This window comes from Mixophyes fleayi, chromosome 1 (genome assembly GCF_038048845.1).
Source record: "Mixophyes fleayi isolate aMixFle1 chromosome 1, aMixFle1.hap1, whole genome shotgun sequence".
NCBI lineage: Eukaryota > Metazoa > Chordata > Amphibia > Anura > Limnodynastidae > Mixophyes > Mixophyes fleayi.
In genome coordinates this window covers 289,645,255-289,670,528 of record NC_134402.1, presented here as the reverse complement: position 1 = coordinate 289,670,528, position 25,274 = coordinate 289,645,255, and the positions used below count along the sequence as shown (strand labels likewise).

At 37.8% G+C, this 25,274-nt stretch overlaps 1 protein-coding gene and 1 pseudogene across 1 annotated transcript in view; one reads left to right on the top strand and one right to left on the bottom strand.

Moving 5' to 3' along the window:
* Positions 1-24,932, top strand: part of LOC142155382 (guanine nucleotide-binding protein subunit alpha-14) — a 109,621-nt gene extending 84,689 nt beyond the window's left edge. Inside the window, exons 3-7 of the mRNA XM_075211022.1 lie at positions 16,944-17,098; positions 19,587-19,715; positions 20,993-21,122; positions 21,540-21,693; positions 22,593-24,932. Of these exons, the coding sequence (XP_075067123.1) occupies positions 16,944-17,098; positions 19,587-19,715; positions 20,993-21,122; positions 21,540-21,693; positions 22,593-22,783 (759 nt within the window). The 3' untranslated portion in view covers positions 22,784-24,932. The remainder of the gene's footprint in view (positions 1-16,943; positions 17,099-19,586; positions 19,716-20,992; positions 21,123-21,539; positions 21,694-22,592) is intronic.
* LOC142108009 (cyclin-dependent kinase 9 pseudogene) lies at positions 17,889-18,890 on the bottom strand (annotated as a pseudogene).
* Positions 24,933-25,274: the final 342 nt, after the last annotated feature.

The following is a 25,274-nucleotide window of genomic DNA, read 5'->3' as shown; positions in this document are numbered from 1 at the left end:
CAAGCCCTTATTTTTCTAAGCTTCCTCCCTAAGAATCTTCAGGAACTCAAAATGTATAGGGTTTCTACTGAAGCATTATACAAATAAACTGTCCTGGTAAAATTATACTCTTTGTGCAGAAACGCAGCTTTCCTGTGCCAAGCTAGTCTGGGCAAAACATTTACACATGGACAACATTTGTAGGTCTTGGACATGTTGCATTGAAAAACATTGAGAAAGGAGAAACCTCCCAGAAGTTGACCTCCTGATTTTTAGCTGTACGTAGAAATGGTGCATATTCTTATACTTAATAACAAGCAAAATCAGCTGTGGAGAGTAGTTATGAAAGCAGTTCCTCAAACATGTGGCCATCCAACATGTATGCTGCCATCCCTTAGACGGTAGTCCTTTCCCTGGTGTAAGTTATTCAGGTAGATTTTTGGTATCTTGTGCATTTGTCGTCAATGCCTAATTGCATATTAAACAGATCTCTGAACACTATATAATAAAAACTTGATACATTTACTGTGTGTTAAAGCCAAATAGTGTTTTAAATTCACCCTTTCACAAGTTTACATGAAGAGCCATCTGCCAGTCAGATATAAATATATATTTCATATCTGTAAGGTCAGCATCGCATTCACTTTCTGGATCATGCTCCTTGTACTATTGAAAACATTAGCTTTAGGAAGTGTGCCAGCCTTCAGCACATTGGCTATGAATGATCACATGAGATTAGTTTTGCTAAAGCATCTAAACAAGTAGTACTAGACACACAGAGTGAGGAACACCCCCCCACCCCCTAAGTTTTTTCAAGAATTGCATATGTTAACACAATTATAATTTTAGTAATTTATTTAGGCTATACTATTAATATTAGACTTTTAAAAACTGCATGACTGGCATACTTTAAGGCCCTATTAAAAATGTAGATTGTTCCCTTTTTATGCAGATATCAAATTTGTACAGGAACAAAGTGTATTCACGCTGACGTTACTGCTTTATTAGTAGACAGATAAACCTATACTTTATATTTTCTTTATGAACTATAGTTATTGTTTCCATTAACTCACTGCATCACTTTAGTGATTTGTCACTCATCATAAGATACATCCTGTTCCAAATTGAACTGCAATATAAAATCATTATGTAAATGTATAAAGCTTTACAAAAGAGCAAAAACATTACGTGTTTCCTTCCTTAAGCGCCATGCAGTTTGTGTTGGATGCCTAGTGTAGAGTACATATAAATCAGAATACAGCCAGTTCTGGTCACTGGTACTGTTTACAGATAAGGCATGCTAATCCATACATATTATCACAGTTGTTTATAGTGCATAAAGATTGTGGCGTAAAAATTCAAGGGACTAGGTTTCTCTCATTAGTGTATTTAAATGGCTTTTAGGCAATTTATATAATACAAGTTAACCCGTGCATGATACTCATGCATTCTAGTCAAATCAAGCTACTTAAGGTGTTAAAAAGGTTCTTGTCATGCATTTGGGCCTAGCCCAGGCCTCCTCTGGGGAAGAGCATTACTTCCCGATGCAAGCGCCCTTTTTTAACGTGGTTTTGGCCACATGTCACCACCTCATCATTTTTCTCCATCACCTCATCCTTCATCTTCATCGCCACATCCTTCATCAAGCTACTTAAGGTGTTAAAAACTCCCCACTGTGACCCCCGGCAACCACCAACCACTCCCAACTGTCACTTCTCCTTCAAGAAATATATAGGTCAGTGTATAACTCTGCCCAGCAGGTGGCGCTGCAGCTTTTTTTTTTTCGCCACACACGCCACTAGGCATTTATATAGTAGATAACTTTGCTTACACATCATTGTGATCTTAGGAGGCTATAATCTGTAGCTTACAACTAGAGATGCTCAGGATCGGTTCCCAGAGAACCAAACAAACCCGAACTTAGCAGATCAGAGTACTGACCAGAGCTGACTCACAATTTTTGCGCGCCCTCTGAATTGAAAATGAGGCAGAACGTTATTGTTATGTCGTCGGATCTCTGATCTTGCGAGCTTTGAATTCTAGAAGTACTGCCGTCCACGGCAATCCTGCAACATTTCACAGAGGGACACAGAAGGGGTAGCACAGTTCTTGGCAGTCTCTAGCTCAGTTGGGCAGCGTCATAGGTAGAAAAAAAAGAGGAGGGGTAGCATTGTTCAAAGTCTCCAGTGACATTCACGAGAGCTGAATAGGTCTGGCAGGCTTGGTCATCTAAATATGAAGTCACATTGTACTGTGTTATCAAAATGGATTTACAGTAGTACACAGAAGACCAGGAGCACCAAGCAGCTGTTGGCACCAGTCATGATGATGGTAATCCCTCTACGTCATCTGCTAAAGCCTATGTTAAAACGCATAGTGTTTTTATGCGGGATACTTGCCTACTCTCCTGGGAGTCCGGGAGACCTACCCGGACTTCGGGAGTCTCTCGGTTATTATGGGAGAGTTGGCAAGTATGATGTATGTTCTGATTCAGAAATGACACAAATCCCTGAGGAGAGTCTATCCACGAGTGCTATGTGTAACCGTGACCTGTCTGATAGTGTACCCATAAAGAAGGCATCTTTCAGCATTTTTGCAGATGTGTGCCTGAGCAGCCCAAGTGTAGCTGGTGATACACAAATTGAGGATGTCACTTTTTAATTGCAACAGGATGAGGGGGATATTTGTGTAGCTGACGAGGGCATTAATGAGGATGTTGATGTGGATGATGTTTGTGTAAGTCCTGCACCATTGGAAGCAGTTCTTGCATGTGATAAGAAGGCCATTGTCATGCATAAGACCAAAAAATCCACCTCTTATGTGTGGAATTATTTTTACCCAAACCCTGACAACACTTGTCTAGCCATTTGTAGTGTTTGTAAAGCCACAGTAAGTAGAGGTAGGGACCTTAACCATCTAGAAACCTCATCCATGTTACGCCATTTGAAGGGAGTTCATGGCAAGCTGGTGGGAAAATCTGAATCTTATGCTAAAAAAAATAACAACAAGCAGTTAAGCATCAGCTAGATCCCGACACCTGCAATCTACACCCACAACACCGTCCTCATCAATATCCTCAGTAGCGATCGGAGTTAGTCCTGCATCCAAGTTGCTAAGGCTAGATGACTCCTCCACTATCCTGGATTCCTCAGAAGAATTCTTGAGCGTTAGTCCCACTGCTGCTGCTGCTGGGGGTGAATCTTCATCCCAGAAGCAGACCAAGAAGAAGACTACTAGTAGTTTACAACAATTGATTGTTAAACAATCCTTTGCAAGAGGAAGCAAGTATGAAAGCTGTCACCCAGTCGCAAAGTGGATCTGCGTCCAATATCCACTATTAATGCAGCTGGTTTTAGACAATTACTTGAGGTCTTGTGTACCCGTTACCAAATTTCATCACACCATTATACTAGAAAAGCTATTTCTCACCTTTACCAGAAGGTTTGTAAAAATGTAATTATTGGGCTACAAAATGCCATTCTACCCACTGTACACTTAACCACAGATATGTGGACAAGCGGAACTGAGCAAACTAAAGATTATAGGATTGTGACAGCCCACTGGGTTGGTGATACGCCTTCAACAGCAGGGACAGCAGCAGAATGTACCCAAGTACGTAACATTTATCAGAGGCAGGCTACTCTGTGTATCCACCGGCTTCACTAAGAGACATACAGCTGACAATCTGATACAAAAAATAAGGGATGTCATTGCAGCATGGCTTATACCGCTTCAATTCTCCTCAGGATATGTCATTTTCTGACAACTCCACCAATACTGTGAGAGCATTGCAGCTGGGTGAATTCCATCACATTCCTTGTTTTGCTCATACAATAAACTTGGTGGTGCAGAGCTTTTTAAAATTGAAAGGGATGTGCAGGAGATGCTGTCTTTGGCCCGTAGAATATTGGCATTTGACAACAGCATGTAGGAGATTGCAGCTGCTACAAGAGCAATTTAATTTGCCCTGCCACCACTGAAGCAAAAGGTGGTGACAAGGTGGAATTCTACCCTGTATATGCTTCTGAGGATGGAGGAACAGCGAAAAACCATCCACGCTTACTCCACAAGCCATGACATTGGGAAAGGAGGGGATGCTCGTCGCCATGTATTAACTGTAGAATTACCACAGTTATCCAAGGAACAGGTGGAGCGATCAAATGAACCATAACTGATTTCATGATCAAAGGACAATTCCATCTTGCACCACTTTTCTTTACTGACACTGCTGTGTGGCAATGTTTCCTAGATGTGCTAGGAACTGCCGTGTGTTTGGATCCTAAGCGACAGAACAATGAAGCAGCCAGGTCGCTGCAGTCTTAGTTTGAAAATGTATGAAAATAATATTGTGACCTGTGAGGTGGTCAAAATTGACTGCAAATGACTTGAAATTAGTGTTATTGAGGTTAATAATAATGTAGGGGGGAGGGAGCAAAAATATGTGATTTTAGAAAAAAAATAGGGATTTTAGAAATAAATCGGAAACCAAAACCAAAACACGCAAGGGCAGTTTTACCAAAACGCGAAGTTATCCAGATCCAAAACCAGGACACGGGGGTCAGTAAACATCTCTACTTACAACTGCCTGGCTAGCTGTTCTCTTAAAGGTACAAGGCATTTTTTTTTCCTGGGACAACATGCTTTTTCTTATTTTAGGACCCATTCCTGGGTCTGTAACTTTTAGAGAATGGACCAAAAACAAAAGCAATAAAAAAAAAAATAATAAAAAAATAAAAAAAAATAAAAAATAAATATATATATATATATATATATATATATATATATATATATATATATATATATATATATATATATATATATATAAAATATAATTTTTCCTTTCTCTTTGCCTGGGTTTGAAAATGCAGCATGTAGTGTTAGGCAAGATTTTTTAAGATTGAATGTCTGGGGACAGTACTTGTTCAGGTGTTTGCGTTGGTCATAATCCTCAGGCTTTCTGGGACTGCCTCTGGCTTAAAACCAGTTGTCGAACAGGTTATTTAAGTTAAAATACAAGTTAGTTAATCAAACTGGCCACATCTAATACAAATAAAGGTGGAAACATATATTAAAATATGTCCCTTTTGTTCTGCTTGCTGAAGAGCCAGATTTCTATCCAATTTGGTTACACAAGTTCTTTAATGGTATAGTAACTGGCTTTTAAAGTTGGCTATATAGATAGATAGATCATTTATATAGGTGGCCAAATTGAACAAGATTCAGCTGTTTTGTGCTCGGACCTGATTGCCTAATCACTCCTGGGGTGGACTCTGGACCGGTGCAAGCTTTCTAGCTTACCTTGGCAGCTGGGTGATGGGGGCGGCATCCTTAGACTGGGCATAGGAGACTTAGCTGTGACATCTATACCAAATATCAAACTTACAACAGGAAATGGTGCCGTGTATGCGGTCTGGCATTTGTGCTACTTATAACGTAGGTGCCCTAAATCATTAAGTCTATCCCACCATGCTTTGCATAATTTTCTGACTTGCTCTCCATCAAATCAACCAAAAACACATTTTAGGAAGAAATCCTCCATCTTTTGTAAACTTTATGATTTGCACTGTTGGATTTGTTTTTTCCTTTCGTTTGTGGCTTTAGAATGCTCAAAAGAGCAAAACATTAAAACTTAAAAAAAAAAAAAAAGAAGAAAAAAAGGAACATTGTGTTTTGACACACTGGTTGGAAGTAACAGGGCGCATACAGAGTTTTTATTGTTGCCTTTTCTCAAGGTCTTCAATACAAATAGTAGGACATTTCTTGGGAGCTGAAAGTGAGCCTAGCGGCTGTGTCCAAGGGAAGGCGATGAGAGGTGAGAGCTGAGGAAATCCTCAGTAAATATAGGGATGTGGGTGTGTCTCCTTTTAGCACAACATAGACAGCGAAACCTACCTCACTAACCACTATTTGCATAGCTTAACAAATGGCTGTAAAACACTTGGCGACTGTGGTGTTAAAATCTTTTGATTCATAGTCAGAAAAGGTAAACTGTGACTTGATATATTTTACACAGTACTGTAGCTATTGACTGTTTAGACTACCATGTGTTAGTTTAAAGCACCACTGGCAAGTGCTTGATTCTACATCACTCTTAAAATCCCTGCCAACCTTAACATTGCTTACAAATTACTGGACACCATGGGTGTATAGACCTATTCGGTTAGGAGACAGGCTGCATTTTGTTGCGAATGGGATAAGGAGGTGTTGCTTCAGCACTACTGCACAAGCATGCCTTGGTGGTTTGTGACATTGGAATGGGTTAATTGTAAGCAGTCAGTGCAGATGCTGTTAAGCCTTGTTTGGCACTTCATGTGTGTGTGCGTGTAAAGGTCAGTGTGCATGGCTCCCTCCCTCCTATGCCCATGCTTGCTCTGATGAGATGGTGGAATGTCACCAAGATTTATTTCAGCGCGGGATGCCCCAGAACCATTGTGCCTTCCTACTGGCCTCACTGTGTTCCGTCGCCCCTGATGTTAGGGAAACTTCTAGCATACTTTGGTTGTAGAATATTGAACACAGGACAATAAGCTAGCAGACAGTCTTCAAATAGTTTCATCACATTGAAAGTGAGCTGATAATGTTTATGACTGACATTTCAAATTTAAGTCTGTTTCACCTTTGGGTACACATTAATTGATGTTGCCAAAATGATCTTATTGAAGTAATATAGAATACATATGCAGCTCACAAGTTATGGCACCATCAAACTCTGCATCTCAGGTGAGTGAATTTCGATGTCTGTCTCACCTCGGAGTACAGTGATCACCATATTGCAGAATACAGGCATTAGAGGACATATTGACGAGGCAACTGCAATCAAATATTTGTGTATAAAACATGCAGTTTCTGTGTGCATCTAAAATACACAGGCACTTAGGTATTATGTGTACAGAAAAATAAGCAGGACTAAATATTCAACCCACACAAGATAATAAAACAATCAATGATAAATGTTCTGACTAAAGACACCACAGTTGCAAGGAATGCATAATAATTGGTATCAAAAAACATTATGCACTGACACTGCTAAGAAACCTATCCAGTAATCAGAATACAGTCAAATATTCAGTAGTTACAATGTGAGTAGCAAATTGTTACATACAAATTATTTATTTAATATAATCTAAAACTACTAACATCTTCAACAGAGCATGCTAACTGAACACTCAATGTTTCTGACCATAATGGGGCTTATTTAGAGTCTGTCATATTTGCGTTCTGATAGTATACAGAAAAAAAAAAAAAAAAAAAAACTTACGTAGGTATTTTGAGTTTGACAAAATTTGTCTCTTTAACCAATGATTTGCCAATGGATCTAAGGCAAAGAGCCGTGGGTCCCAATTAAAGCTAGGAATAAATCCATTTAAAAGGTGTCATCTTTGAACCTTGTTAAATCTATGTTTGTAGTGTGGGCGGGGGATTTATGTCTAAACTTATTTAGAGTTGGGGGAGGGGCGTGTCCTAGCTCAACACTAATTCTCAGTGTTAAAATAAAGATGTCAAGTATTTCTGTGCGTCTTGCAAAGTTGCCAATATTTTCTCTGCATGCAAAAATAAATCCCACCCTGCACCCTTTTTATTGCATCATGGTTTGTCCAGGTGCAAATTTGCACCCTATAGCTGGTTTCGCTGCTAGCTCTAAATGAGGCTCAGCATGCTCAGCCTCCTTTAAAATGTCCAGTAGTATAACTTCAGTATATTAATTAAAACATGTTTCACACAATGGGGATAAAGAAAACAAGCTAGGGGATGGGGAGAGATACATGAAAGGGAGAGGGAGATGGTTAAACTTTTAATCGGAATAGCAAAACTCATGTTTGAGAACAATTACAATCATAGAATAAAAATATGCCTATATTGTCTGTAACTGTGTATCCCCATGGTACCGTTTGGTACCTGACCTGCAGACTCGATCTCAAAATTAAATTTTTTATATGAATATTGTTGAGCCTTAAAACAGTTACTGCTTATACTACCCATTATGTTGCATGAACAACCACAATATAGTAAAGTATGTTTTGCGTTTTCTTGCTTGGGAATTAAAGCAGGTCAAGTGTGTGTTTTTGCCATCACAGGACATGCCGAGAGTCTGTGAGCCGGCGTTTAACTGTTTCTGCAGCCATTATTTGTTTGCCAAACAGATATATATTTTGAAATGGAGATTTGTAGAAAGGTAGCTAAGCAAAATGAATGTCAGATGCATACTTAAAAAAGGTACTTTACTTGCTATTTAGTGATAAAACATATATGTTGAATTGCTGCTTTAAATAAGCGTACTTACAAAAGCATTACTTACAATTACTCACACATTTATTCTTTTTAGTCAGTAGTGTGTATACCAGTCAATCAATTTTTACTATTTGACTTGGTTTGTAGAGATCTTGTCTAATAATTTTCATGAATGGGATTATAATAATCAACAAGTCTTCTGATTTGTCATAGTTTGCAAAGTCTTGGTAAATTCGATGGACCCTTATACGATATCTATAAATGTCAGTTTATATCATTTGGGTAGATTATACTGAAATTAATCTAATCTCTGTATGTTTCTACATCTACTTATTTCTGCTATAGGACAGTAGAATTCTATCATTCTGTAATTGAACCTTCACATCAAGATAATTAACAGAATACTCGCTAGTGAACTTAATAGGTAGGGTGTTTTTAACTTTGTGTCCTCAACTGTCTGGATAAAAGGGGTTAATTGGACCATTCCATACAATGTTATACACACAGTAGAAATTTATCTAATTGCATGTAAATTTAGGCCTAAATGACTGATTTTTTGTAAGCAACATAGCTGTTTCCCATCCCTTGTGTTTGAAGGTAAAAGATATTCTGAAATCTGAGCCGATTCTTCCCCAACACATCATCTGAACAATCAATCTTAGAATTAGGGATATTGCAATCAAATGAAAACCTTCTTTCTGCAGATCATGCACAGTTAGGGACCACCAGTACTTAACAACAAATTAATCTTTCTTTTTTTAATTTTACTTACACAGAATGCTTGTGGCTTCAGGATTTTTGGCTAAGGGGGTTTTACTGTAGTTTTGAGTGCCATGCCTAAAATCTACTAAAACACATTTTAAAATGTTCCTGTCTTTCTCCACATGATCCCTGGTATTTGTGGGTTTTTTACCCCCTTAACAAGTGTTGTGACCTTGTTGCTGTGAATGATATTTGAAGTCTACTGAGGTGTGTGCACATACATATATTTTTGTAAACAAAGCTTAAGGCTGAGGTAGAGTGTTATTTAGGAATTGTGGGACTGTCAAACAAATCTGTAAACAATTTTAGAAGTAATTTTTTTAAAGACCCCAAGGATGTACCCATTGACATCTGTAGGAATTACTCCAAAAAGTTAGGCACCAGCAGCACAGCAAATATTTAGGTGTCATAGACAACTGCCTTCTGGCATTTGTCCAATCCTGTCTTGTGCCGTGCTTTGGACACTTACACTGTTGGAAGGTATGTCTGCGTGCACAACCCATGTGACTGACACGTGTGTATCATGTAGAACATTTTGCCTTATAATGTATTCAAAAGCTTTGTGTGTATATATAATTTATGTAGTTGGAGGGAAGACACACAAATATATGTTCTAATGTTTTGTACATATACACACACCCAAATTAGCCTATAGACTTTGATTGAATTTTTATATTTAAGGATGCCTTAAAAGAGAATAGGTGGATAATGCCATTGTGACCATATCTTTCAATCAATAGGCACCTACATCATAAATAGACCCTGTACACCTTTGCCTTTGAAAATAAACTTAATACCCAATTTCTATTCTCTCTTCAAATCAGCTCTTTCCTTGTTAACTCTGCTTTAGTATAGTTGCTGTAGGAAACCACCAGATAGCTTGAAAGCCATTGTACATTGTAAACTCAGTGTAACATACATTCTAATGCCATTAAATCTATTTTAAAATTCTTCCATATTTTGAAGAGTGGGCGACTTATGATGCAGTATTGGCAATATTTAATGGTATCTTGAAAGCTGTGATCATAAGTCGTACTTGTGGGAGAAGCCTGACATCTAGAGGTATAGAGTGGCACTAAACACATAGGTATAGAGTGGCACTAAACACATAGGTATAGAGTGGCACTAAGCACAGAGTAAAAGCTTTGTCTAAAGGATAGACCCTAACATAGGTCAAATAGTTGAGCAGTAAATACAATGAAGAAAGATGAGGATTCCAAACACAGTATCTCTGTATTACCTGTATGCATAGAATAATACTGTCATTCATTTATAATACAAAGTAGTTCAACTCCTTTATCTACTTGGACAAGAATTGCATAAAATAGGCACAATACCAGCTAAAGAATTCTGATGGTAAAAAAAATACTTTAATTTAGATATTGTAAAATGTTATATGAATTTTCTTTCTTTAATTGTCTGACTATGGGTAGAATTTGTTAGTAAAGTAAATGTTTTACATGTCAAGCTTACCTTTTTGATACCTGCCTGCAATTCTGCAATGACTAGTTTTGTACTACATGTATGGTCTTTATTATTGCTGAACTCTTAGCATGCCACCTACTTTTGTGTTTTATTCTGGATACATGCACAAGATCACTTTGCCAAATTTCGCATACACACCAATATTTAAATATTATCAATATGTCCGTATAAATAAAAATAAATTGTTCATTTAATGATGGAACTATTCTGTCCTTATACATATTTGGTTAGATGCTTTATATAAATCCATAGATTATTGCAATTTAGGCTCCAAGCCATGAAAATTGTTTTGTTTTTTGGTACAAAATAAAAATGAACAATCTTGATAGTCCGTAAAAGTTAGCTAAAATGGCAAATAAAAGAGCTTCACTGTAGTATGTGTAGGGACGCCGAGAGAGGGGTGGGGTGGGTACAAATTTCTCAGGCCCTGACCTTCCTGGGGGGCTCGGGGCCCCACTGGAGCTCTATAGTTAAACAAAAAATGTGTTTTTTTTTTTAAAAAAAAAGTACTTTCTATTCTTTGCTTGCGGGTGGTGCACCCCTCCAGCAAGTGGGCAGGGGTGCCTTCGGGCTATCAGATCAGCGGTCACATGATACAGAGTGCTGGGCAGAGAGGTGGCACGTGTGATTAAAGCTGCTGGGCAGAGGGGGCACGTGTGAGTAATGCATTTTTCTGTAGGAGGGTGGCCTAGTGCTTTTCAGGTGCTAGACATGCCTACAATGATGCACAACCACGCCCCCAATTGTATGACCACACCCCCTTTGACGGTGCACCACCGTGGCGTATAAGTTTACATGCTAATCACCTATTAGGGGCCCCATGAAGTTGCTGTACCGAGCCCAAAATTCCTCTTGGTGGCCCTGAGTATGTGCTGCAAAATGTGGAATGGACTATTGAAAATAATTTTAATCTTTATAGAACAGAAGTGTATAACACACAATGGACAGGTTGGCATGCATAAAAGTACATTTTTACCCAGGAAGAAGTCAAGCATCTCTGACTTTGAAGATTTTCTTTCACCATTATAATTTCCAAATGACTTCTTTTTTGTTCTTTACTCTTTTGTCAAAAGCATTGGTGGGCAATGAGTGTTCAGGGGCTACATGTGGTCTTCTGACCTGACCTTTTGTCAGTGATTCTGATGACACTTATACTAAGCAAATGCACTCTGCTATGAAGCAGGTTAGTCCAGGACTTCTCCAAAAGTTGGTAGCCAGGGCCATAACAGGAGTTAGGGAAAAATGACCCACCTGTGCAGCCTTGAGGTGGCTCCCGGGGATGGGCAGTCATCAACAGCGGTGAGGAGGACCATCCTATTCTAGTCCTACCCTAGCTAGTCCTATCCTGCTGGAGTGTTAAAGCATGATCATGTCTCGCTTCCAAGACTGATAACTCTGTGGTACAGAATGCCAGTGACATTCTGATAGCAAATCGTAGTGCAGCAAGGACCAGTGCTACCATTACACAAACCTAGATGGTCACCTGGTTCGGCAATAGTTGTGGTGGGGCACCTAAATCACAGAAGAAGTGGCATGCTTTCACTCATCCAGTGTATGTAATGTCCACAAAGTGCCCCTGCATCATGCAACAGACACGGACATGAAGGAGAAGCAGCTGCCAGTTTTACCTGTGAAGCTGTTGACTGCTGCTCCTCAATGTCTGTGATGGGCTGGGAGAAGTGCTGAGCTATGAATTCTCTGCCTGGCGACATGCTCCCAGACTGAAGGGAGCAGAGGATGTTGCCAACCCCCTCCATCTCATCTGCTAAGGTAAAAAGGAGTGGAGAAGGTGACTCATTCTAGGGGCAGTGGATGTGCCACCTACGGTGTTCACCGTGCTTCCACCGGGTCTGAGTGCAGCTGCTTCATTCAGTTTCTCTGCCATACTCTGTTTAGCTATTGCGTACACCACTACAGGCAGAGGCCCAGCATGCGATACCTGCAGCCGGAGGAAGATGCAGGATAATCTGGGACAGCCAGATACCCCCTGTAGACCAGTTGCCAGGGTGGCAATCACCTGAATTTTGTGCAGTGGGTTAGTTGGGTGGGGTACGTAAGTGCGCTGCTGATTCCAGCGACGCTTACCCCGACATATTGAGCTGGGGACCTCGAGATGCTGTGGATTTCGATTGTTGAAAAAAATTACTTTGAATCTTTGAATAACTGCGGCTGTGTAAGAAGCCGGCGCACACAATCACCTGAGTTTTAACGCCGGCAGTATTATTGTGCTTCTTAACAGTTCAACGGAAGCAGGCTGCGCCTGTAGAATGTCGCTATGAAGACTTCTATAATATACAGGCGCCGCCTCCTTCCGTTGATTGAATCTGCTGCTCATCGGGATAACCACTGTCTTGATCTTGTTTGCTTTAGACTATGCTCCGTTTCTAATTTCCTTAACACTCCTTTCCCCCCTCTCGGATCATCACTTTATTAGTTACTCGCTCATTCCCATTTCTTTAACCTCACTCTTCCAAGCCTCCTCATAACCGCAGGAATATTAACTATATGGATTTTCAATAGTTTTCCACCTCTCTCCAACACCTTCTTTCCCCAATTTCTACATTTCCTCCCCTGATATGGCAGTTCCTCATTTTCACCATACCCTAGCAACTGCCCTTGATCAAGTGGCACCAGCGACACTTCATACTCTGTGTAGACTTTGTTGTCAACTGTGGAACACTAAAGTAACACAAAATCTACAAAAACTTTCTCGTAAAGCTGAACATCACTGCCGTAAATCTTGTACCTCTAATGATTTCAGTGCATATACTGCTATCTACCACTCCTATCAAACCGCTCTGGATACTGATTAACAAGCGTACTTCAAATCTTTCATCTATGCTCAGGCTTCTAACCCAAAATGCCTTTTTAACACATTTAAATCTCTTCGCAATCATCCCACCCCAAACCCTCCGACTACCATCACTGCCCAGGATCTTGCTTCCGATTTCAAGGGCAAGATTGATATGATCAGACTTGAAGTGGTATCATCTCCCTCAACAAGCAATCGGCGCAATTCCTTCCCAACATCCTTTTAACACCTTTTCTTTATTTGAAATGAAGAAGTTAGTTTGTGCTCTCTTTTTATCTTCCTACTCTACCTCTTGTCCCCTTGGTCCCATATGCTCACAAATTGGTAGGTCCTTGTCTTGTGTGCTCATTCCACCTTTAACTAAAATATGAAATCTGTTTCTTTACTGGTATCTTTCCATCATTATTCAAGCACGCAGTGACTACTCCTATTCTTAAAAAAAACAACTAAATTCTGAACCAAACGCTCTCTCAAATTATCACCCCATCTCTCAGCTTCCATGCCCCTCCAAACTTCTCGAGAGAATTGCCTACACTTTCCGCACACGTTTCCTTTCAGCAAACAACCTATTGGATCCTCTTCAATCAGGCTTTCACTGTCAACACTCCACAGAGACTGCGCTGACCAGGGTTGTCAATGATCTGATCACAGCCAAAACTAAAGGTAATCACTCTCTTCTAACTCTCCTGGATATCTCTGCTGCATTTGACACTGTTGACAACTCCCTCCTCATACAGACTCTACAATACCTCGGTCTTCAAGACACTGTCCTATCCTGGTTCTCATCCTACCCATCTAATCGCTCTTTCAGTGTTAGTTTCTCTGGAACAACCTCCACTCCGCTTCCTTTATTAGTTGGAGTACCACAAGACTCAGAGAATAGCAGAGGACCTAGGACTATCTACACCACTTCTCTTGGAAAACGAATAAGCTCCTTTGAATTTCAGTATAAACTCTATGTGGACGATGCACAAATTTATTTATCCTCTCCTGATCTCTCAACATCTGTGTTGTCTCGCGTTACTGTCTTTCTGCCATTTAATCTTTGATGTCCTCTCGCCAACTCAAACTCACTCTTTCAAAAACAGAATTAATAATATTCCCACCCAACAATAGAATATTCCTGCCTGACATTTCTGTTTCTGTTGACATGACCATAAATCCCACCCCGCAAGCTCGTTGCCTAGGTGTAATCCTTGACTCGCAACTATCCTTTGTTCCCCACATCAACTCTATATATACATCATGTTACATGCATCTAAAAAACATTTCCAGAATACGTACATATCTCACAGAAGACACTGCAAAACTTTAATGCACTCATCATCTCTCTTGACTATTGTAATTCCCTCCTTACTGGTCTATCCAAAATCAGACTTGAGCCCCTACAATATATCTTGTATGCCTTGATTTTCTTTGCAAATTGTTTTTTTTCGTCTGCTGAGTCACTCTGTCTTTACATTGGTTGCCTGTTTTTCAACAAATCCAATATAAAATTCTTCTACTAATATACAAGGCCATCAACAAAATTGCACCAACATACATCTCCACACTTGTCTCAAAATATCTCCCAACTCGACACCTTCGTTCTGCACAATATCTGTATTTCTCTTCCAATCTTATCACTTCCTCCATTCTCGGTTACAGGACTTTTTTTTGGGCTGCACCCAATTTATGGAATTCACTCTCTCGCACCACAAGACTTTCCTCTAGTCTCCAAACCTTCAAGCGTTCTCTGAAAACCCACCTCTTCAGATAAGCTTATGATATTTCTCTACCACCCTCTTAATCTCCCTAGGTTACCCTATTACCACCCTCTACACAGCTAACACAAGACAATAACCCTCTGACCACCATAGTTGTGTGTCTGAGCATACAGCTAATAAATACTTTGTAACCTTTGCATTCTAGCTGGAGAAATATTCCATATCATGTAGCACTTACCTTTTGTGTATCAAACCCCATAGATTGCAAGCTTGCGACCAGGGCCTTCTTACCTCTATGTATGTATGTATTACCCACTATTGTTTTATTACTGTTTGTTCCCAATTGTAAAGCGATACGGAATCTGCTGGCGCTATATAAATAAATGATGATGAGTGTTTGTCCAAGCATGAAGTATTCAGGAGAATAAACAAAGGGCCACTTGTGGGGCACCTGCAAAAATGGTGTTGCTCATCACTAGTAAAAAGGAAAATTGTGTAATTGTAACCTTGACCTTTTTAGTGTGTAACCTATACATTCTTGGTAAATGTTTCAGGGGTCTCTTTATTAAACTGTTGAAAACAGTTGTTACTAAAAAAAATTCAGCTTTTATATTGTTTCCTTCAATTATTATAGTCAAAAATGTTGCTCATTCCATTGTTTGATTATTCATTAACGGCGCCCCATTAAAGAACAGTTTGGATCAAGCAACAAAACTAATTTATAGTCTCTCTAATTTGATATTCCTTTACATTTTTGCTTTCTTTTTTAGAACAGTAAATGTATGTTTTAACATTGTGTACTGCATATTCAAGATAAGACCCTGCTAGCTATATTTTGGACAGAAGTTGACTGTCTTTGAACTGGTGAGAGTTCAGTGAAAACAACTAAAACTGATCCCTCATGCTGTAATGTCAGGCAGTTGGACAGATATTGCAATGTGTTTTGCCCGAAAATGTGAGTGATAATCAGATTGGCTCGTTATTGGAAATTCAGTCGGAGGATGACTGCTTTCAGCTAGTTTGTATATTGATTTGTGGCCATTTAAAATTAAAAGTATGTAAAATCTTCAGCTAGATCTACTTAAAGTTAAGGGGTTAGTAAGATCACCTTAGACAATTATCCGGATACATACCGGGCAGATGATCTCCGGCCTCCACAGAGGACATTCTCATCCATTATCCTTAGAAGAGAAAAAGTTTACAGTGCACAGAAAATATCTCAATCAGTGTAGCCCTAAGAGAAAACAAACTTATTTTAAGTTGATAGAGACAGTGAGGCCATATAGGCAGTTTACTTCACATTTGGTGGCCCTATCCATACCTTGTATCTTATTAAAGTCCTTCCAACTTTCTTTCCCCATTTTTCAATCTGCCCCAAGCCCTTCTCACGTTGGATAGGAAGACACAACACGTACAATGAGCTTGTTTAAACTTGTTATTTATTGACCTGTTCTTTTATAGTTAATATTATTGTCAATTCTTCAGCAAGATAAAAATTTACAAACAAATGTGATTCTCTTTATTGCATAATTTGTCATTATTTATCATATATCCAATATATACCATCCAACCTCATGCAGGAATCTTTACAGTAAAGAACATCAAAAGTATAGGAGGTACTTCATCAACAATTGTTTATTAGCAGACGCTGTAAATCATTTCAAGAAAGCATTACACATTTGCATGATTATTTTGTTGATCAAATATATAGTAGCCAAGAAGAATGTTTTTCAACTCTGAGGCAAACTTGACTACATTATATTGGGTTCATTATTTTTTTCTGGATTAATGTACTAGGCAGTTACGATGATGAGGATTTGAACTTTAAATAATTACATAGTTGGTTTAAATTAAAAATAAATATTTTTTTAAGTGCTTGTTACGTGCCAACAATGACTTTAAAAATAAAAATAACCAATTGCTTTGTTGTATATTTTTTAAATGTAATATTTATTTATTTATTCTTAAAGGAAAATGCCTTGCTGATCCGGGAAGTAGAGGTGGACAAAGTAAACAGTCTTGAAAGAAAAAATGTAGACGCAATAAAAAAGCTCTGGGAGGACCCTGGGATCCAGGAGTGCTATGATCGTCGGAGGGAGTACCAGCTGTCAGATTCTGCTAAATAGTGAGTGTGACACAGTGTGTAAGACATATATATTATTTACTCACCAATGTCCAAGAATGTCTCCACATCATTTAAGATGACCTATTAGCAGGAAGACCTCCCTACTGGTGCAAAGTTTGGTCTCCCCTCCTATAAAAAAATAAAATTACATGAACTGGGGGCACTGACAAACAATAGGGGATGATGGAGAACTCTGCCAGGCTCAATTTAGGAGTTGTCAAGTGACTTCTACATTGGGCTAAATGAATGGCAAGGATGATACTAGGTGAATTGTTGAGACTGGATTAAAATTATGGTACCTACTGTTATGAATGATTTCTCTTTTGTGTTTTTTAATATGAAGTTTAAATTAAATCTCCTGTACTCACTGTTGCAATTCATTTTTTAATGTTTTCCCCTAACCAGACTGTCGTCTATTTTGATTGTAGTAGCTAGATTACTGTTCTGCTCTATCGGTCCCTACATTGGCTGCCTTCATTTTGCCGAATTCAATATTTTATAATATGCAGTTTTGAAATATTCCATATTTCAAAACTGCACCTACATACATCTCTTCACGTGTCTCACAATCTGTTCCAGTTCAACCTTTCTGCTCTTCCCAGGATCTGCATCTTTTAACCACACATTAGCTGCTTTCATTCCAAGTGATAGAACTTTTTTTTGGGTTGAGTCCACTCTATGGAAAAAAAAACTCCCTTGTACAAGACTTCCCCTAGCCTTCAAACATTCCCTGAAAGCTCACCTCTTCAGACAATCTTATCAAATTCTCAAACCACCTTCTTAACCCACCTATTCTATTCTACCCCTCAGTATTATCCTTCTATGCTCTAACACCCCACTAATGTTTTCAATGAACTGAAAAATATACTTGTCAGAAAAATGGATGTTGTGAGTTGCCGTTAACAGTCGATAAGAAGATCCGTTCAAACCCAGATTTACCTTTGGTGGGATTCCTTCCCTGGTTGGCTAATTGCTAAGGCATGTTACCTCCCCTTCTCGGGGAGGAGTCGTATGATAAAACATGGGATGGTTGTGAGTGGAAAGCATACACTTCAGGGTGGAGGGCAAGGGGTCAGACCAAAAGAAAGTTGGTTGACGCGCATTGTCGCTGTCTGTCAATTATCTTAATGTCTACAAGTATGAACTCAGGGGTGATGGAGCCACACAGCTGGCTGAGGAGGTTCAGCTGGTGCTGTTCTGTTCTGTATTTCCCTGCATGACAGGGCTTCTGGTCCACATTTCTGCCATAATGCAACCTACTCCCAACAAGTCAATTGGGGATCCATAGTCACACACTCCTAGATGAGATTGGTGTATTTGTTCGGCTGCCTGTTTTTGTGTGGGCTAAATGCCCTTGTCAGTCCAACATCTGCAAGTCTTAGTACCATGTCTCTGGTAATAAGCACATTTGCTGACTTAAGATCTGTTATTTGTGTCAATGTAGTACAGGCCGTTCGGCAGCATCTGCATTACTATTTTGATCTTTGAGTGTAAAACTGATGTACGGGATGTTGAACAGCCCCACTAAATCATGGTCGTAGAAAAACGCCAGTAAAGTGCTTCCTCGGTATCTATTTTACTAGCCCTCTTTTGTCCTGAAGATCTCAATGAGGTACACCACATTTTCATGTTTCAACCGTTGAAGAATTAGTATCTTGTGCAAAGAGGTGATGGGAAACCCTCTCCTCTCATTCTCCACAGTACTTTTTTCAGTGCCGCATTCTTTCTAGTCTTGCACTATTTTGCCAAGCCTCTTGTACTCTGACACCTCACTGTAGTGCGACAGCTGCATGACGTCTTATTTTTTCGATATGGCCAAGATTGAGATGGAGGTATGCGGCTCAGAAACTGACAGACCTCAACTCTGCAACTCCAGGCAAAGGCTGCCAACCTCTGCCACCGTTGGCTGCAGGCTTCCCATCAGGGTTACTCAGTTTGGATTCTTCAACTAGACCTCAGACTTGGGACAGTCAGGACTCTAGTAGAGCATGGATTCTATAACTATGACAACATGATTCTAAGAACAGGCGTCAACATTTTTTAGGATTCCTGTCAAGCTAGGCCTTAGTGCCACCTTTCCTCAGGGAAATTTTAGTATACTTCTAATCGTATAACTCCGTCACAGATCCCCAGTCCCCTGTAATTACTTATATGTCAGTTTATTTGGATATATTAAGAATGTACTCAATAAGTATAGGTCACAATGTGAGCAGCTAAGAGAGTGGGAACAGCCTTCTAACTAAATAGGTGACACTATATATATAATATATATATATATATATATATATATATATATATATATATATATATATATATATATATATATATATATATATATATATATAGTTGCAATTATATTAAAATGAGGAATCTCTTCTGTAGATTCGCTAAATAAAAAGGGTAATGTTGGTTTTGATTGCATATATCGTTTTCAGCTCATTCACTGTATAAATTACTAAGAAATGTGTCTTATTTCCTCACCTTTCAGCTACCTTAGTGACATAGATCGTATTTCTGTTCCCGGGTATATACCCACCCAGCAAGATGTTCTGCGAGTCAGAGTGCCCACTACTGGAATCATTGAGTATCCCTTCGATTTAGAAAACATTATTTTTAGGTATGTTGTACTCTCGACATAGATTCTGCATATGAAAAGTACATGACTGTCTCTCCAGCTTCCGATAACAAAGATGTAGATAAACTATAGCAAGGGTTGTACTACTTTGTAATGCTGTAACTTGCTTGGTTAGTCAGTCCATAAAGTTTTAAACGCAAGTTTTACAAATCTTTGACAAAACCGACCTATGAAGGATGGTGTGAACAAGAGTTGTCTAATTTGCAGTGGTTCTTTGTAGGCAAAGACATTAGTGCACAAAACCGTTTATTGATATTCTGGTTAGTTTATTAAAAAGATGGCAAATGTCAAAGATTACATAAATACATTAAATATACAAGATTATACCATTGGCAGACTGTTTCCTGCCAGGCTTGTATGTATGTGTGTATATATATATAATGTGTGTGTGTGGATAAGCTTAGTTCTGATCTCTTTGCTTATATACAGTACAGTAGGGATTATTCCAATTATAATTACAAAATAGGTTATTGAATTTACAAGAGGCATAGTATATTTTTTCATGCTTTTAAATATAAAGCATTGTTAATTTCAAACTGACAATTTCAAATTTCTATGTTTTTTTTTCTGGTTTATTGATTCAGATTACTTTGTAGGTAATATCCTCTGTGTTACTAGAAGAGGACTTATGTCCCCCTTTCATACCTATTATTTAGACAAATAAAAGTGAGAGGCCATTGATACTGAAAGATAGACCCAGTTCTAACACTAAAATGCTATCCATACAAAATAGCCACCATCCTCTTGCTTCTAAAAATCGTTGTCCGATCTATGCACTGATCTTTATACAAATCTATATATTGATATTGTAGGAAAATGATTGTACAACATGTACATTTTCTACATGAAAAACTCATTCCTATAATATATTGGTAAATAAATGGTCTGCTTTGTATTGTGGCCGATAAATACTAGTAACGTTTATGTGGCTTGGATGTACATGTTGCTGCTTGGTAGTAATAGTTTCTATTTCAAGAATCTGACGTGAATGTTCATAATTTGACCCCTATTTTTTGTGCTAAACGTACAGCCTTAGTTAATATGGAAAGAAGGAATCCTAAAACTAGACGCTAGGTTTAATTTGAATCCATTCCAATTGTTTGAATTGACAGATTTTTTATTTATTTCAAAAGCTCTATTTGCATCTTGTTGAAATGTGTATTTCATTTGTGTCTTTGTAACTGCTGTATTAGTCTATGTAAAAGCATATTGCCTTGAAATTCATGTTGTATCACATTTGTCTCAATACCGTTGTACAGGATGGTGGACGTTGGCGGCCAGAGATCAGAAAGAAGGAAATGGATTCACTGTTTTGAAAATGTTACTTCCATCATTTTCCTGGTGGCACTGAGTGAATATGATCAGGTTCTTGCAGAGTGCGACAATGAGGTACTTCTAAATAAAACACGTTGGTCATGGACATGGCATATTTTAAACACCAGCAGAGACCATGAATAGCTGCTTGAAAACCCCAGGCCATTTAGCACAAACATGCGTTCCGCTTAGTATAAATGGCATATTATCAGGTTTGGCTTAGGGTTTATTATCAAACATGGTGCACATGTGCCATAATACATGGCAACTGGCTGGGTATCTACCTTCATTATTATAACTTGTATTGATCAAAGGTTATTGCTGATTGCTTGCTTCCAGTTAGTGTACATTTGCAGTTTACCATGTTAAGTCACTCTGATTCTTTATTCCAAAACACACAGTACCATGTCCCATTAGTACACACATGTACACGCAGATGCTGTGTAACATCTTAACTTAATAATATTGTTTATATGTATGTTATCTTTTTAGAACCGGATGGAAGAAAGCAAAGCTCTGTTCAAGACCATCATAACCTACCCCTGGTTCCAGAATTCGTCGGTCATCTTGTTTTTAAACAAGAAGGATCTTTTAGAGGAAAAAATTTCATTCTCTCATTTAATTGACTATTTTCCAGAGTTTACTGGTAAGCATGACAAGTAGTCATCATAACTTGTTAAAATGGAAATGTTTTTTTCCGGGTGCTATCAAATTGACCCTAGTCTCTCTCTGTCTGTCTGTTAGGGAATTTAGACTGTAAGCTCCAATGGGGCAGGGACTGATGTGAGTGAGGTCTCTGTACAGCGCTGCGGAATTAGTAGCGCTACATAAATAAATGATGATGAAGATGAGCACACCTCCATGTACATGATGGTAGGTGGAGGGTGGATTGTGCTGAGAAGAGACATTCTAACGCCATTCTGCTCACTACATCAGATGTCGTGTATGTGATTGCCATAGTAGTAATATCACACTTAAATCTTTAATAGTAGCTTGAAGTACTCCTATGTGGGTCATAATTGTTTTACGATTTCTTAAGAATCAAATCAGATTGGTTTGATTAAAAAAAAAAAAATAGCTTGAAAAAAATAAAAGGTAAGAAAAAGAACAGTGCCCAACTATGAACCAGTGCAAGATGGCAATGTTCTATCAAGTAACTTTGCTAGAATTACACACATTCTGATCCAAGATATGTGTGTGCAGTATATCTATGCCCTACTAAGTAGAAGCAACTGCTATCAGCCAGCTTAAACATATATAGGTTTCTGTGATCTATCTTTCATTCATTTCCTGTTCACTAAATTCATGTAGACAATGTGTCTTTTTGCAGCATTACTTGCTTAAATGCAGTGATCTAGTTATACTATGTGACCATTTTTGGATTAGTAGTATGACTGGACGTTTAGCTGTAGTTCTTAAAACCATGATTTATCTTCTGGGTTTTTTTTCTCCGAAGCTTTGGAACACTCAGTGCATCAACTAGCTATACAAGTCCTTTTTGCATGTAGATGTGCTTATATTTGATCTGTTTTGTGTTTTTGACAGGGCCTAAACTAGATGGCAAATCGGCTCGGGAATTTATCCTAAAGCTGTACCAAGACCAGAACCCTGACAAAGAGAAGGTGATCTATTCTCACTTCACCTGTGCTACAGACACCGAGAACATTCGTTTTGTCTTCGCTGCTGTTAAAGACACTATCTTACAGCTAAACCTGAGGGAATTCAATCTAGTGTAAGAGAATTGGACAATGCAGTTTGTGGATTCCTCCGTTATTCAGTACCAATGACTGTCTTCTGAATCATTACCCACTCCCTTTTCCCTAAGAGTACAGAGATGAGATGGTATATTTTCTTACAACGTACTGTTCTGATTGTTAAGAGTATCTCTGGTGAAAATATAATCTGGAAGAGAGAAATTGTTTTCCCCTAAATGTTTACCTTTCCTTTTTTTTTTTTTTTTTTAATGTGGTATAAAAACTTATAGATGCTGGTTTTATTTTTTCCCTATGCGTTTTTTAAATATCTTCTTAAATATCCCTTTGTTACAAACATTGGATAAAATAGACTACAATATGAAATATGCATTTCCTGTTTTTTGTTCATTACTATTAATACTTATGTTGTGGTCTAGTTTTAACCAGAGTTGCCTTGACTATTTTAAAGTAACACAACATTTTTTAATAGAGAACCGTATGGTTTTTTTTTTTTTTTATTATTTTAGACTGGGGTGCTTGATACTAATTCTAGAATGTATGTTGTTATTTCAGAAGAATATTAAAAGTAGGATCTTAATTAGAATATTATTTTTAATCCATTATTTAATATAGCCATATACATGAATGATAGATTGTGAAGTAAATTAATCAATGACCTATTTTCTCTTTGCAATGTTATACCAAAGACACAGAATGAATTGACATTGTAATGATATTTGTAAATATGTATCTCTATAAATATGTATGTATAAATATATGTATAAGCATATATACATATATAATGTTTCTCTGCAAGTAGGGCTGTTTTGAATATGAATAAATGACATTAGAAATCCTAAAACACTAAATGATTTTACCATGCTGTATATGTTCGGTATTTCATTTTCTAACTTTCTATTTTATTAGCGTACCAATGCTTATACTTTTTAGCAATGTCAATAAAGTGCTTTTTCGATTTAAATATTTTATAAGATTATATTTAGAAAAGCAGAGGACCATCACTTTCTAAAACAATGAAAAACGTTGGCATCTACATTGGTTATTTTGTTTTATTACTAATAAGAGCTATTCAATTTTTACTATAGTTTTATTTTTTTCCCCACAGGAAAAGTTTTTTTTTCTTTAAAAATAAATAATAAAAAACAAATATTGATCCACTAGCTTGAAACCTTTTGTTTAATTGGATATACTGCTTTTATTTGTAAAAATCAGATTAGCCAATTTCAACTTTATGTAACTTATTTTTGTTATATTGCACTATCCATTGTAACTCCGTTACGCATCAGATTTTTAGATACTCATCTTTGAAATGTCACAGCATTTACACACAGCCTTATTTGAAAACACAGCATTACAAATGTTGAAAAAGTTTAAAAATGAATCAAATGAACATCAAATATACAGATACAATATACATCCATTATTAGTATTTTGTAGTCCTTTTTTTTTTATTACTGAATATTTGATGACAAACCATTAGTCTGATCAATAGCGATTTGAATGTGCCAGAATTCATATCTGCGGTTACCCTTTGACACACCCACTTTAACGTAATTTTAATACCTTTTTAAAACCATTAAAGTTCAAAGTGAAAATTGCTAGACATTTGTCAAAATAAGATTCTTTTAAAACAATGTTGTTGCCTATTTGCAGTACAGCAAATGCAATTTTATTTCACTTGAAAGTCTGAACTGTTCACCATGCAAAATGTTAAAATAGCCCTTAGATGTGCAGGTCCTTATTGCATAAAAGATTACCTTAGCAGAACTACTAAGGGGCTGCAAAGTTAGAGAACATGATTTTTGCCATGTGTACTTTTGGTTATTCTCACTCAGTTTTGGCAAATTTACAGCAAGTTAAATGACGCGGAACACATATTTTAAGATCTTCACCCAGAACAAATGTTTCTCTTATAAACCCCCAATTTTACTATTGTGTTCTGGGAAATTAAAGGGCTTTTAGGCCCTGAAGTTGTACTACTTAGGGCCCTCAAAGAGCTGATGTGACTATTGCTATACCAAACTTCATCTGGGAACATATGTACATAACTTTACAGCCAATGTTTTCTGGCTTTTGCAGGGAATCCTATGTGCACAAACTTTGACTGTATTGTTGTTTTGTATTCTTGTGTTTACAATTTCAATAAAAACAAGTAGACTCTTTATGCATATCATTGGTGCAGAATCTGATGTGTAACCCCTGAAACTGGTTCTCTGATGTGTAACTGTCATTCAAAATATTCTACACTATTAAAAAGATCACTTTCAAATGCATATTGACAAAAATCTGTTTTTATACAATCAGTTGAAAGACACTCTGGGGCAAAATGCCTTTATTTACGTTAAATGATGATGTTGTTGGGAGTAAACTAATAGGACAGCTTTGTGTTTGTGAATGTTCTTTTAGCCATAAACACCGTCAGGTTTCCATTACATAAGTAACAATAACACTTTTCCATAAAACATCTTAATCTACCCAAAAATCAGATGCCCTTTATTCTCTCTTAGTGAAA